This window comes from Drosophila obscura, unplaced genomic scaffold (genome assembly GCF_018151105.1).
Source record: "Drosophila obscura isolate BZ-5 IFL unplaced genomic scaffold, ASM1815110v1 contig_165, whole genome shotgun sequence".
NCBI lineage: Eukaryota > Metazoa > Arthropoda > Insecta > Diptera > Drosophilidae > Drosophila > Drosophila obscura.
In genome coordinates, this window is record NW_024542752.1 from 315,884 (window position 1) to 331,726 (window position 15,843).

At 42.5% G+C, this 15,843-nt stretch overlaps 1 protein-coding gene across 1 annotated transcript; it reads left to right on the forward strand.

Annotated features, from left to right (window-relative positions):
• Positions 1-3,292: 3,292 nt before the first annotated feature.
• LOC111070667 lies at positions 3,293-11,436 on the forward strand. Its single transcript, XM_041591949.1, has 4 exons — positions 3,293-3,775; positions 10,302-10,450; positions 10,522-10,602; positions 10,674-11,436. Exons 1-4 carry the CDS (start codon positions 3,349-3,351, stop codon positions 10,797-10,799), a joined length of 783 nt encoding a protein of 260 aa, XP_041447883.1. The 5' UTR covers positions 3,293-3,348; the 3' UTR covers positions 10,800-11,436.
• Positions 11,437-15,843: the final 4,407 nt, after the last annotated feature.

Sequence of the window (15,843 nt, forward strand, 5' to 3'; positions counted from 1 at the left end):
AGCCAGACAAACCGTGCAGAATCCGCCGTACTGGTTGCAACTCTGGTAGCACGAAAAAAGCAATGGGCGCCATGGAGGATCCACCCGAAAACAGAATTAAGAATGATACTTGAAGCATTCTACACAAGCCTATTGTGTTGTTTAAGCTGCAAACAAAAATGTTATAGAACAAAAAGAATAAGTGTAAATTAATGAAATATTCATACATGCAACCTGGCAACCTGGCAACCCTGTAACGAATGCACTTGGCAGCACAGCAATCAGCAATGCCCCTCCACTCCTCCCCCTCTAGGACCTATATATGATATTGATATATATATATGTATGTATTTCTGATCGAAAGGAATGAAATCGAAAAAGAAGAAACCAAAACCAAAAACCAAAGAGCAAAGAGCAAAGCAAACACCCAGAGTAAATTCTATGTATACAATGAAACAAATCCAAGCAAAATGGAATAAATAGTTATATACATATACCTATACCTATGCCTATACATTTACCTATACCTATACATATATACATGAATGTATAAAAACTCTTGGCACACCGAAATCGAGTAGTAAAGAAGGGGGGGAATGCAACGCCCCCTCGAAACTCAGCTATACAAAAAAAAAAAAAACAAAAATTAAAACACACACCCCAAGCCCCTCAATAACAAAAAAAAAAAAAACTAGATGGGCAAGACACAGTGAAAAACCAGCGAAAATAAAATACGAAAAGAAAAAAAATTAAAAATACATTCTTTGAAACTTTTCCCAAAATGCATTTAAATGGTACACAAATATTTAAATGAGATCAATGAAAGCAACTTGTATTTAACACTTAAGCTATGTCCAACTCAGATAATGGCGCTCACACAAACACACACACAGATATAGATACAGATACAAATACAAGAGACGGAGACAAGAGACAGATGCAGATGCAGATACTGGACACACAGCACACGAATATGAACGAACATACGAGACAAAAACCGCAAACGCATACGACGACAGAAACACTCTCTCTCTCACACACACACACAGAAACAGAAACACACACAAGTATTTTTGTGTAAACGTTTAGAAACAGAAAATATGAAACTAATGAATGAATATGAAATACATTGAATAAAATAATTTCCAAACTACTTATTAAAAAAAAAAAACATTTGAAGTTTACGATATAAATGAAAAAAAGGGAGCGAACCGAAGGAACGACAGAGCGACAGAAAGCAGATCATAGCAGAAGGAAGCAGCCATAGCCAAATATAGTTCCTGATTCGGTAAATCGGTAACAAATTTCATTGAAAATTGCATCAATGCCAGCAAAAGAAAGCATCATTTAACTTGTATGCTGCCAAAGGATAGTGCTATGAGGGGGAAATACGAACAAAAGCTGAAACTGTAGCATACTTTTTGGCTATTTGGCACTACGCCCCGTTGTAGCAGCAGGTGAGTGTAAGTCACTGAAACTAAAAGCTTCAAAAGCTGCAAACGGTGCAAATTGCTGCTATGGGAAAGCTGCTTAAAGCTGTGCAGCTTTCGAATTAGCAGCTTTATTCGGTTGGAAATAGTCGCTACATCGAGCAGCTTTGCCGAGCTCCAACACAACATGTTGCCTGGGGTTGCGGTTGGAATGCAGGCGGACAGGCAGGCAGGAATGCCAACAGTCAGGCGGCAGCCAGCCCCCAGCAGCCCCCCAGCCAGCAGCAGTTTCAAGTTTCAGTTGACTCTTTCACACGCAACGCGGCAGTCGGAGGCGACGCTTGACGACGCGGACCCAGCACGGACGCCGACTCAGACTCAGAGATACGGCTCTGCTTCTGCTCTACGTTCTACGCTCTACGCTCTACTCTACCACTGAATCTGCTTCCTCCCTTAACCCGACCGACCCTCCCCCCTCCACAGACACGTCTATCAATTCGGTTCGTTGTGTGCCAGCCAAGTTTACACTTTCCGACAAAGGCGAATGGCAAAAGCAATCAGCAAACACCAAGTAGTAAAAAGGACACAAGAAGAGGCGTCCCAAAATAAAGAAGAGAGAACCGTGGGCGAGGGCGAGACAGAGTCAAGGTGTGCTAAAATAAGGTGAGAGGCGAAGCCAAGCGTTCACGATCCTCACGAATCTCCAATCTCGAATCTCGTATATGTGTGCCACTATAATTGGGAGGGCTCTCTGGGCAAATATATGTATGCTGCTGCAACATTGAGGAACACACTTTGCTGCAGACCGCGTGTTGTTGCTGCTGCTGCTGCTACTTTCGCCGCGTTAAAGTCTTGCCACCCATTGCCACCCACAGATGTTCTAACGGCAGAGTGCTAAGTGTGTGCTATGTGTGTGTGTGTGTGAGCTGGGAAATTTGTGTTTTGTTTTGTTTTCCCATTTCTCTCTCACTCATCAGTCTCTCTCTCTGTCTCTCTCCCTGCATTTCTCTGTTCCTTACATTTTTTTTTCGTAGTATTTTTAGTGCTTGCGTGCAACATTTTTGTTGGTGTCAAAAGTTAAACAAATTTTACGTGAAATGTAAGTAAAATCAAAAAGAGAAACCTTGAAATGTCCCAAAAAGAAAAGCAGCCAAAAAACAACAACAACAACAACAACAAAAATGTGAGAATAGCAACCAAAAAGGAAATGTAAAGGGAAAATCAATGCGCGTATGCGTGCGAGTGTGTTTGTGTGTGTGTCTCGTCCTGTAGTGTGTGTGTGTGTGTGTGTGGCAAAGAAAATCCATAAAGCGTGCTGCGGCGTGAAGTGAAACTCGAAGTTGTCGGCAGGCTGCCGCTGCCGCTGCCACTGCCACCCCTACGGCCCATCCACACGCCACCACCTTCTCGAGGCTTTTGCGGAAAATGCCATTGTGTGCAACATTTCTCCATTTTTTTTTTTGGCAGCCGCAATTCCCGCAAAAGCATCATCTTAGCAGCAGCAGCAGAACCAAACGGAATGGAGAGAAGCAAACGGTAAACAATGAACCCGTTTAACAGCTGATCCGCTTTCGGACTGCAAGCCAGAACGAGACAAACACACCGACACACCCACGCACCCACACACCCACACACACATACAGAGAATAGGTGGCCTGCTTGCCTGCCTGCCAAAAACTATCTGTCGACACGAGCAGCCACGTTGCACAGTGGCACAAAATGTGCAAACAATAATAAAGAAATGGTGGTGGGGGTGGGGAATACCCAGTTAGCAGTCAGCAAGAAGCATTCCATTAATTACGTTAGCCACACTAATCGTTTCCCATAATCACACACAGTTACAACACACAAGAAGCAGTGCAGGAAGCAGTATTTGCTTCAGCCGAAAAGCAGTGTGCAGCTCCCACACGCCCGCCAAGTTCAAAATCAACGCCTGACAATGACAGCTGCAGCGACGTGGCGGCGCCCACTAGGCCAAGCAGAGACTGAGGCAGAGGCCGTACCAGCTGCAGCAGCAGCAGCAGCAGCATCACGTGCAGCAGCGATTCCAATCAAAACAACAAGAGCAACAAGGATAGCGCCAACAGCAGCAACAAGAGGGCGAAGGAGCACAGCAGCAACAACAACACCAACAACAACAACAACAACAATCAATGGGCTCGACACGACAAGGGGACGTCGTCGTCGTCAGCGAGTAGGCTGCACCCAATGGACGGAGACGGGCGCCAGAGCGGGTATGGGCATCAGCCTGGAAGAGCGAACGATGCCAACGATGACGTCGCTGTGGCTGCTGCTGCCATCGAATGCGACAGCCTGGCTGCTCTTGGCCCTGCTCTGCCTGCTCGGCTGCCTCTGCCCCTTCACAGGTAATTACTGCTCTTGCTTCCCCATACTCGTATATATTTATGTATATTTGATGTACCCTATAGCAGGGGATGGGGTGCTGCCATAGCTGCCATCGGGGCACAAGTTTTTGTCAAGATAATTTGACTTTTAATTTTAGTTATTTCAAGTTTAAGTTATTTAAATTGTGTGCTATGGCTGAGACACATTATATAGTATCAACATATAGTAAGATGAGCTGCATCACTTGAACGAGGGTATTAAATACTTCGTGGCCCCTTCTCCGCGAACATACCATTTCCTTGTGACTTTTATGCCTTTCCCACACAGTCTCGACTGGGTTCGATCATGGTGTGTGTGTGCTGGTGTGGAGGGGGAGGGCTATAATGAGCATCGAAGGAAAAATAAAAGAACTCAATTTGCAAACATTTCTTTTCCCCACACACACTTAACTGTTTGTGTGTGTGTGTGTGTGTCGCTCATTTGCATGCCCCTGTTCTCTGGTTACCTTTTTTTTTCTGTCACAACCTTAATCGAATCCAATCGCATGCTGGAACCCAAGCGGGGTGGGGGGGCAACAACATTTTTTTTTTTTTTGTTCTGGCTGATTATCGCCAGAAATTACATTCACGTCGCCCGTCACACGCATTAGAAGGCGAACAATGGCCGACGATTCTTGAAGCAAAGAATATTTCCCGCACTTTATTTTGCTCTCCTGCTTCCGTCACACATTTGGCAGGCAGGCAGGCAGCCTGTCGGCGACTGTTATTTTTTGCTTTGCTACTTGGGTTGGGGTGGCGGTGGTGGCGGGGGCGGGGGCAATCGGCAGTGAGTTGGCAATAAAAATTATTACAGTAAATCCTCCACTCTACTGGCAAGGTGAAGGACACACTGGCTGTGAGCAGGCGTAAAGCAAGTGCCATTTTTGTTTGCACTTTGCACTTTCTGATTTCCGATTTCTGATAATTAATGTGAAGATCTTTGAGGGCCAAAAACATTTCTCAGTGCTCATAGATAAATCGATTCAAATCGCTTTTATCTAGCTAGTTGGAGAGTCTTCACTGTGGCCGAGTACTCAATCAAATTTGATGATCCTGTTTTCCTTTTTTTTTTTATGTGCCAGCCAGTGCCGACTCATGGGCAACTGGCGGAATGAGCAAACCTGTGCAGAAGGCTGCTCGGCTGCTTACCGAGTGTCAAAGGGCTAAGGTGAAATCTGGCGGAGTGAGAGCTGTATGGTGTGGTGTGGTGTGGTTGGGTGTGGTGTTTGAGCTTGCTCGTTAGACATTCGATATTGTATACAGCCTTGACTTTGCACATGCAATGCAGGGCAACTCTCTGACAGCCCTTAGCGTGCTTGAATATACCAAATTTGAGAACACATTTTGAATGTCGCAACCAGCCAGAGGGAGGGGCATGCTGTGCTCCCCTGTAAGATTTACAGATTGCAGAATGTGCCTTCATCTGTGGAGGTGCCTCCGGCTAATTAATTACACTCTGGGTCCGTGGGTTAATTCAGCGCTAAGCGCAGGCTTACATAAAGTGGTCTCAGGCCGCTGTCACTGTCACTGTCCGGCGATCGATCGATTGGATTCGTACTAATTACACGTACAATGGGTCGACTCTGGTCAGGTGGTGGCTCTCTTCCTCCGTGCTGAGTGGGGGGGGCTGGGTGCTGCTCTTGGGTTTGTGCAATCAATCGACCGTTGAGTGTGCTGATAGGCTTCAGCCGTTGAGTGTGTGTGTCCCTGACCGGGGGGGTTGATTATGCTCAACGATGCAATCGGCTGGGCAATCAAATCATTCACTGTCTAATCCCAGGCCTGCATCAGGGCCGCAAAATCTGTGATGCTCAAAACATGCCGCCGCTTAAGGCCCAACCGACGACACGTGCGCACAGACAGTGACAATGTGTGGCAAGGGTAGACATTGAAGGCAAAGACAAAGACGGAGACGGAGACAAAGACCGTGCTAATTACGTTGCACCACCACCAGCACCCAGCCCCACCACATGCCACTCATAATGGTTTTATAATCTTTGGTTCCGTTAACAGCTTTCCAAAAGCCATGGCCAAAACAAAAGTCAACGAACACTTCCTTCTTTCGCTGCTGCTGCTGCTGCTGCTACTCTCACAAGCAACAAAAAAATATATGTATAAAAACACTCAGTCAGTCACACACAGACAGACAGACAGACAGAAAGAAAGACAGAAAGAATGTCTCGTTAGTGAGGGACAGACAGCGAACAGTGGGAATCGTTTCAGCAGCCACTCTTAATTGCATTCATTAATTCTATTTAGAAATTTCTAAGAAAAAGCTGTTCTCTTTTACTGTACATGTATCACAGGACCTGAAAGTGATGTCTCTCTTTTTGAGACTAACCTGCCACTCAGTAATGGTTAGTGTTTTGATTTTCATGGGCGTAGCCCAAGCCGAGATCGCGGCTTCGAAGCATTTCTGCCGCCTCTTAGACGATAAATTTCAGTGGCATCGTTTTTGTAAAGTTTCACGGATCCTGGAAAGGCTGAAAGATCCACGGCGTGTCCACCTCTGATCTACAATATACTCAAAGTATTGCCATACATTTTTGGGAGGGGGGAAGGGTTGACTTGTGCCACTGTGCGTCGCTCACGTGTGTACGGTGTGCCCCGGAAACCACAGAAGCAGGCAACTACAGTGAAGGAGGCTACGGCAAAAACCTGATGGCTGCACTCAGTCAACGATGTCGCCATGACCCTGCCACTTGGCCACCACACACACCCCCTTCCCTTGCTGGGCCACAACTGCCACCCAGCGCCTGGCCACAATTGTCAGCATTTATGGACGCTTGCGAGGGACCAGCCAGCAAGCGAGGGCTTGCCAACCAACCAGCAATGGCATTTGATTTAATTTTCTTGTTGTTGCCAGCATTGAAGTGGCGCTGCAACTCGACGGCTGACTGCAAATGAAATTGAAAATTCTTCAAGAATACTTCTCGGACAGTGCGGAAAAGTTGCCCAGTTGCATTGCCAGTTGAATTTGAGTGTCAAAAAGGTAAAACTGATTCCACATAGGAGCAGGGCAAATGCTCTTTCAAAGTCCTTGACAAACATCTTCGGCGCTATCGAATCGAATGGCAGGCAAAACAAATTGCATTGAATATTGTAGCTACATTTTATCTGCAATTTATCTGCAATTGAATCCATCTGCAATCATAAAATGAAATCAATCGATCGATCAATATCGAAAAATCAAAATTAAATTGTTTTATTTGCGCATCAAAATGGCATAGCTACGGCAATTAAGTGGCACTACAATGTAAATGCTCGTCAATGTGGCAGGGGAGACAAACCCCAAATTCCAAATCACTAATCGAATCACTTTGCTTGTGTCAACATTCAGTGAGTGGAAAATGCAGCTTTAATTGGATCGAATGGACTCGGGTCGGACTCCACGTTGGACAAGCGAAATTAATACACATGCAAAATTGCAGCTGCGGTTGGGTTTCGGGGGGGGGGGTCGTTTGGCATTGATTTTAAGCGAAAATAGCACAAAGGACACTCCCAATTTGGACGCATTTCGGATGAATCCCTGTACCGTCCCCCAACACAAAAACTGCTGCCACTCGAGCAGGATGTTGGGATGTTGGGCATGAGGCAGGGGTGCATAGGGGGTTTGCACCAGTGCTGCTTGTAAATGTCACAACAAAAGCTATTTATAGGTAAGCCGCGGCAGCCCTGCCACCAGACCCCCCAGTTCAAGACCACACTGAAACCACACTGAAATGAAAATTCTCTAAGATCGGGATCAGGATAATAATCCATACCCCAAGTAGTTGTTCAAGTTCTTGCTTAAAGTTTATTGCTTAAATCGAAATGGGGCTTCTTTAGTTACATATTCCATTAAAAAAGAACCAGGTCCGGACAGCCAAATAATTTCTGAACGTAAATCAATATATAAATAAATAAAATAAATTACGGTCCATCGAGGGTAGGTTTTTTCGCGCTTTTGGGACCAAACATTTACCTAGATCTGTTCGTATACTTTACTTTCAAGCATTCAGATTGCAGTCTGTGCTTTTTTTGAAGTGTTCGTGCAGTCAAGTGATTTGCTGGCATTATTTGTAATGGCTATGACCTTTGGCTTTCGCACAGTGTAGCTGCGAGCAGTGGCATCGGGCCGCATGGTGGGTGCTTGGGTCAGGTGCTGGAAGTGAAAAAGCCAAGCATTAAAAAGTAATAAACATAATTGTGAAATAATGCTGCATGCCGCAGATTTAGCTTCGGCTTGGGCTCGGGCTCGGACTTGGGCTTGCTGCTCCTCACTGGCTGTGCCACTGCCACTGAAATGCACTTTGCGAGAGCACAAAAGAACGTACGAAGGTTAGAGTGGGTGGGTGGGTGAGTTGGGTGAGTTGGGTTGTTGGTAGGGGCTGGCGTATCGTACTAAACTTTGACCCAGGACACAGCTAAATTGTTTGGGCGACAGCTGGCGCGCACAAAAGTCAAGAGTGGCGCTGGCTTTTAATTATTCAAGCAGCCTCTTACGCGAGCAAATTCCAAGCGATGCTTTTACTGTCGCTAAATGTTCCCAGGCATTCCTTGCGCTAACATTTCAGGCATTCAGGCTGAGCCTGAGGCTGAGACTGTTCCGGAACACTTGCCTGAAATCATATAAAAATGCACCAAAAAAAACAAGAAAAACTTACATGAAATTTCCCTTTTTCTCAACGATAGATGAAATATTTTATAGGATTTTTTTTGGTTCCATAATATTCCAAATATTCAAAGGATTTTGTTGTATCAAAAAAAAAGTATCGCATTGGTGTAGGAGCAGCTAAAGCGATCTTGCAGGGATGGCTGGATTGGGTGGTCCATGACGACGGGCCAAGCACGTGCACGTGCGAAGGCTGGTCGCAATGGCGAAACGTGTGGCAGCAAGAGAGGTGGTGGTGGTGGTGGTGGGGAGGGGTGAAGAGGAGGCAGTTGCAACTGCAACGAGGCGCAAGGCAAACAAACAAATAAAGTGAACAAGCCACTGCAGCAGCAACCGCCCGAATGTCGCCTCGGCCTAGCAGCACAGCACAGCACTCACTCCCCTCCCCTCCACCGACCATCCGCCATCCTTTACCACATTTGGCACAAAAGCGGAAAAGCAAAAAAAAAAAAAGCAGAAGAAAGAGAAGTAGAAGCAGGAGAAATAGTGAAAGGAAAAAGTTTACTGCAGTTTGCCGCTGACTCGCACGCGACCCTTTTCAAGTGCGCTCCGTGCGCCCCCCCGTACGCCACAAAGACGCCTATGTATGGCTCCGTGTCTCCGTATTCCCCGCCCGCCGTATGTGTGTGTGTTTGTTTGTTCGTTCGAACTCCAACATAAGATGCAACCGCAACCGTTTCGTTTTATGTTGCAGAGCTTTTAAAGCTTCATTCAAAAGTTTCCTGCAACGAACCAAAGCAACACACACACACACATACATTCTCGGTGCCCTGTATGTGCCCCTTGACCCATTCATCACCCAACGCCATCACCAGCCTGAAAGCCATGCCCCCCATTCCGCCATGCCCCAAACCCCTGGCAGATCTGCTGCTTGTCTGGCTCACTCATCGTGTGTTGTCCGTCCAGCTGGGGCTTTCTGGCCTGGCCTGGCCGACTCTGTCATTCTGTCTGTCTGCTTGTTCCTTAGTCCTTGCCCCAGGACCAGTTAAAGTGTCCGGAACTGGCATTAGACATACGAGAAGTATACAAGTCACTTGCTCATTTATGTACGGCTATATATGTACTCGAACTCGTACTCGTATTGCATGTACCCCTCCCTCCCCTCTACACCCGCCCACCCCACCATAAATAATTCACAAGGTTTAAAGGTCTCGACTGCTGCACTGAAAACCCATCAGGCTTGGGACTTGGTGCGCGGGGGGGGGAAACATATTAAAAGCCTCCCCACATCGATCTCTCGAATCTCCCAACAAATTCAAGTCCCAGAGAAATTTAAAGACTTTTGCAATAAATTATTAATGCATTTGTTCAGTTTTGTCCCCTGGTAGTTTCCAGTCATTTTTTGGGTGTCTGCGTTGCAATTTAAATGTTGGAATAATACCCATAAAAAATTCAACCTGAACTGAGTGGCCAAAGGCTTTCATCGTAGGCCCAATGCAGTGCTGGGGGGGGGGCAGATTCATTCATTAAGCCCAAGCAGAGACCAATAATTATTAGTTCAGTCTGTGTATATGCTGCCTTGAGTTATGGAACCCGCCAGTGGCGCTGAAACATACAATAGAATAATCACTAATACGCCCCGTACGCCTAGCTAAAAACTGCGCAAAACACGTATTATCTGGCTGATCGGATTGGATCGGATCGGAGCTGCTGAACCACGAGCCATTCAAATTGATAGCCCCTGAACTGAGGGTGATCAGCCGTCAGCCAGGGGCCGGACTAGAGCCGGATTAAAGTGGAGCATTGGCAATCCGATCATTTAGCATTAGAAAATTGAACAATCTTCCACTACTATCACTAGGCATTCTATTTAATCCACACTAATTATGTATTGTATATACTTCTGCCCCATAGATGCCTTGGAGGAGGACTGTGTTGACTTTCAGGGCAACAAGGTCAACCATGGCATGCTGTATGTGCCCGGGCCCGGTGTGTGCAGCCTGTGCGTCTGCTATCACTCCGAACCACTCTGGTGCAAGGCCATCTACTGTGATCCGCCCTACGTAAGTGCCCCCCCCCCCCATACTCCACTACCCCCCTGGTGTCTCTGATTTTCCATATTCTTTTTGTATAGTTTTGCAAAAACTTTCGAGTGGGTGAACGTTGCTGCGAATTCGAGTGCCTCGATCCGCCTGGCGAGGATAAACTCTATCAGGTCTGTATTATAATATATATAACATAATTTATATATATATATATATATTTATTTATTCGTTTGATTTACAGGAGCGCATGCGAAAACGTGCTGAAATATTGGCTGGCAACAGCACCGCCACGAACGTGAGGCTGGCTCCGCTGGCCATGTCCTCCATAATGCTCGGGTTCCTTGGCAACAACGTCCTCAACTTATAACTTGAAGACCAACAGCCAGCGGGCAGCAGTAGTGGCAGCATCAGTTAGAGATTCTAGCTAAATCAATTTTAGGAAAAAAAAACAAAACAAAACAAAACAAACTCCCCAAAAGAATGAATTTCAAATCAGATAGCCCCACATTTTTGTTGCTCCTAAAAAAACAAAAAAAAAAACAAAACAAAACTCGTAGAACTCTCCAGACAAAACTTATTACAATGTAATAGACAAAACCAAACAAATTATAGAGATATGCATACATACATATGTGCTATAAATATGTATGGTATGTATGTATCCTCATAGATGCAGAGAAAGTGCCGTCGAGACGTAGGTTTTCAACTTATATGCCCCAGACTTATATGGGTACAATAATAATAGTTTCCGGATGCACGCCGAGAACCAAAACTCAAAAACCCCAAAAACCACAACCCCCTCAAAGCCCTCAAAGCCCTTCTTTCATCAAGCAATTGCAGTGTGATCCGCGAATCGATAGTTAGCAAACTCAAGAGCAAAAATTTCTAACATATAACATAGACATTTACTTATTTACACAAAGGAAGGATGGACAACACCAAGAAACCAGAACAAACTCATCAAGCGAACGAATAAGACAGTCTCTAGCATGTAAGATCCAAAAAAAAAAAAAATATACAAAACAGAAAAAATACAAAATACACATACATATGTGTATATGCATGTATGTATACCGAGTGGGATATGGTTATGTATCGTAAGCATATATTATGTATTGAGCACACGAGCATATAGCTCTGTGTAGCGGCAACGTTGTTGATTAGTGTTTAGAGCCAACTAAATGGAAAAAGGAATCATTGGATGCGAGAAGATCCGTTTGTTTTTTTTTCTTTTTTTTTTTTATAACAAATTTGTAATCCTCACACACACACACAAACACACACACACAAACACTTGCGCTTAGAAAACGTTTTTTCATCTTAAAGCAAAATTACAATACTTAGATATACATACAAAAACATACATACATATACATACAAACAAGAGATTTTAGTGGGTAATCCAAATAGGAATATCTTATGGCGCGAATTGGATAAAGGAATGGCAATCTCTAGATGATTTTTTCCTACTCAAATTGTAGTAAATAACACATATCTTGGCAACATTTTCTTTCCAAATATATTAAACAAAAATTAAAAAACAAAAAAAAAAAACAAAACAAAAATCAAACGACACCAACACCAACACACGAACATGAACCACGTCCGAGATCGGCGTATGAATGAATCATTATATTGCATTGGTGCTAATTTTATCATAGGCTAAAGACACACAAACACAGAGACAGATACAGACCGCAGCACATTACACCAAACAAGGCACCACGTCACACTTGAATCACAAATTGAATCAAATTCTACAATATATACACGTACATATATCAAGTAGGTAATAGGAGAACGGGAATAAATAGTTAGTAGGTATGAATACGAATACGAAAACGAATACATGCGTTGTGTTTAAGAAAAATTGCCCAAGGTAAAGAAAAGCTGTTCAGCGTCCAATAATAAATCGATAAACACTAAATTTACAATATATTTATCTTTTATGCTCCCCCGCCCCCCCATTCAGTGGTTATTTCGTTCTAATCAATCAAGTGCATAATCAGCAGATGGCAAAGCTTAATAGATAAGTCCCTTCCACTTGCCCACTTTCAGATCGAATAGATTTCGTTTAACTCGAACAAACTTAGGCTAAAGACAGACAGACTTTCTCCAAGCCCTCTCCGTCTCTTTCAATAAATATAAATATATATGTAATATGTATAGTGGCTATTCGTACACATAGGTAACATTACCTACTATATACATATATAAATAGTTAGTGTTTAAATTTTAGAGATATAGCAGGACCAGCAAACAAAACCCTTAATCATCAGCAAAAATAAATCGAATCGAATCGAATCGAAGCGATAATCATAAAGTACATGCATACATATATGTACATGTATGTATGTAATGCCCTATTAGAAATCGGGACATCAATACCATTGAGTTAGTGGGAAGGCATAGCGCCCGACACGGGAACGTAACAGATGGAAAATATAAAAAACAAACAAACAAACAAACAAAAATAATGAGGGAGGAGTACGGCTGTGACATTTTGTTTGCTTTCAAATGCATAAAACACAACTGTAAATAAAAATACAAATACAAATACCAATAATAATGATATGTACTTGTGTATGTATGATCGTGAATATATAGAGGATATGTGAGGAAGGTAATGGTAAAACTATTTGAAGAGGCTTTCAAATTAAGCAGAGATTAGTGAAGAGGGGCAAAAGGGAAACGAATAATTAACTAATCAACTGAATGTACAATTCAATAATGCCACAACATCTGACCAATTATGCAAGCGTATATACTGAATATATACTGATATATACACCATGACAACACATTTACATATAAAAAAAATATACAAAAAACTGATCCATACCAGATATATATACATACATCAATCCAAGTATTTTCTAAGACAAATGACAAATTTTAATTACGAATAAAAAATCAGAATGAGAACAGGAACGAGAAAAAGAACGAAAACGAGAACGGTAGCAGGAGGCGAGCAAATTTGAAAGGCGCTTAACAAATTTTAACATAGACTCCAATAATTAAAAAATGCAAATTGGCTTTAATTAACAATTAACAAAACTAATAAATAACTAACGAATCACACCAGAAATAATAAGTATCTAATGAGAATATCTAGAAGACATACATACATATTGATTACTATTTTTATGTTAGTTTGTTTTTTTTTTTTTTTGTTATTATTAATTTTAGATAGCAGTTGTGAAACAACGGATGAGAAAGAAAGTCAGAGATCATCAGCTTAAGGAAATTCCTTTTTAATTTTTTACAACTAAAGAGATATACACTATAGCAGAATATAATTACAAACATTCAGAGATGTGATCTATTGGGAGTGAAGAGTTCTGTCTGTATAGTTTGCATGTACCCCCTCTGAATACCCAAATCTCTTCAAGGCAGAGAGTGAGAATTACAGACTTTCTTGGTACGCAAGAAATGTTCCTTTTAGGACATTTACGAGTAGATGGAAAATATCAATGGGATTTAGATATCCAGCTGCCCCAGGGCTATTCATTATTATTCAAATATATTAATATAAAACAGGAAATACTTTCAATTTCGTAATCCTTACCAAGACAAAACCAAAAACCTTAAATCCAAATCGATAACAAAAAAAAGAACAAAAACAAACAAAAACTACCAAGCTTGAAAATAAAAACAAAACAAAAACTTTTTAAAGTAATCTAAATCAAAGTTCTAACTGGAGATTATAAAGCTAAATCTTTCAAATAATAATAATACCAATCACCAAAGTTTATGGATTATTTAGCAGAGCAGATCAGGTGGAAATTCCAGAATCATGTATGCATATAAAGTACTTTAAAGATATTTCCAAAATACAAGAAAAATTTTAACAAAAATAAACAAATATTTTCACAATAGCTTAAACAATCATTGTGTCCGATTATTTGTGGGTGTGTGGGCGGGGATAGGCTTGCAATCTCGATCTAAAATCTATCTTACGGCTATCCTATGACCGAATAAAAATGTTTGATATTCTAAATGGAATTCTTGTTGTACTTGCGGCTACTCCAGGAAGCCCACCACCATCTTGAGGACAGCTGCGATCATCGTCATATTGGGAAGCCTTCACAAATTCCTCCATAGCTTAATTGATAAAAAGGCTCGCCCCTGCAAAAATTCAACGTGAATAGAAGAATTCCACACTTGCATACAATGTTGGCTGGCTTTTCCTCGGCGTTCTAAGCTCATTTCTTCCATTCATCCCATGTGTATGTATGTCAATGCTCTAACCAACATAATTTTACAATCAGGATACAGCCGCCTGCATCAGTGCCCACAAATTCTGGACAACATACGGCGGATCTTTTGCATGCGTGGGAGGTTGAGTGTGGGCTTTCCTTCTGTCAGCACCGTTTTTTGGTACAGTTTTGCTCGTCGCAGTGGCAAATGTACTTCAAGGAACAGCAAAAGGAACAGAAAGAAACCATGCGTTATTTCTTTGTTCTGTAGTTCACTCATATTTTCTGGATCTGCAGCTCAAAAACTTTGGATAGCCTTGCACATTTGTCAATCCGATCATCTGCAGTATTGCCAGAATTTTATTTAAGAAAATTCTCGTAGACAGGCCCATCCCCACATACTATGCAACTCATGAAATATCTTTGAAACACTTTACAGTGATATTTTATATTTTGTTTTAGCAAATAGCACAAAAAAAAAAGGTTTTTAGGAATTTTGTTGTAAAAAAAAAGAGACTAATTACGCATTAAAATAAATAAATCTAATCATATATTCATTTGCGTGTGTGTACTGGAACCTTGGGTACATTGTGTAAATACTAGTTCTAGAGGCTGTACAGAGCGTGAATGAGTGTTAAAGTGAGTAGCTAAACGATTCAATTGTTTAAACTTTAAACATATGCAATGTGGTGTAATGTACAGCTCGGTGTCAGCGAAATGGATGACTTAATAGCTGGTGGGCTTAACGCTAGATTTAAATAGTTAAATTCTATGCATATGCATATGCAGTATGCAGCTAATTTTAGTTCAGGTGATCGATCTCCTATGCTGTGTGTCGCTGTTGAATGATTTACAATTTCAAATAAATAGATGTAAGCCTAGCAGTTTAATCTGCGTATTTCTAGCGCCTATCTGTACAATGATATATGATATATATATATGTCGGTATATATGTAATAGTATGATTTGAAGTAAGTGTAGCCAAAGATCTCCTAAATCTCTGCAAATCTGTACAATTGATGAAGGACGTGGCCTGTCCTGGTGCTAAGTCTATGCTCTATAATATACAGGTGACGACGGCCCTGCGTTGCTTCTTTGCTGCTGTTGGCGGAGAACCTGGTTGGACCGAGTATATAGCTGCTTCTCCGCCTCTGCCTCGGCCTCCTCCACTTCCACGTCCACCGGCGGAGACGCGTCTTCACATTGCAGCCC

Excerpts from the sequence above, each read along its gene's own strand:
- LOC111070667 (XM_041591949.1), top strand. The coding sequence starts at position 3,349 with ATGACAGCTGCAGCGACGTGGCGGCGCCCACTAGGCCAAGCAGAGACT. Across the intron at positions 3,776-10,301 it reads CTGCCTCTGCCCCTTCACAG|ATGCCTTGGAGGAGGACTGT; the intron begins GTAATTACTGCT and ends TCTGCCCCATAG. Across the intron at positions 10,451-10,521 it reads TCTACTGTGATCCGCCCTAC|TTTTGCAAAAACTTTCGAGT; the intron begins GTAAGTGCCCCC and ends CTTTTTGTATAG.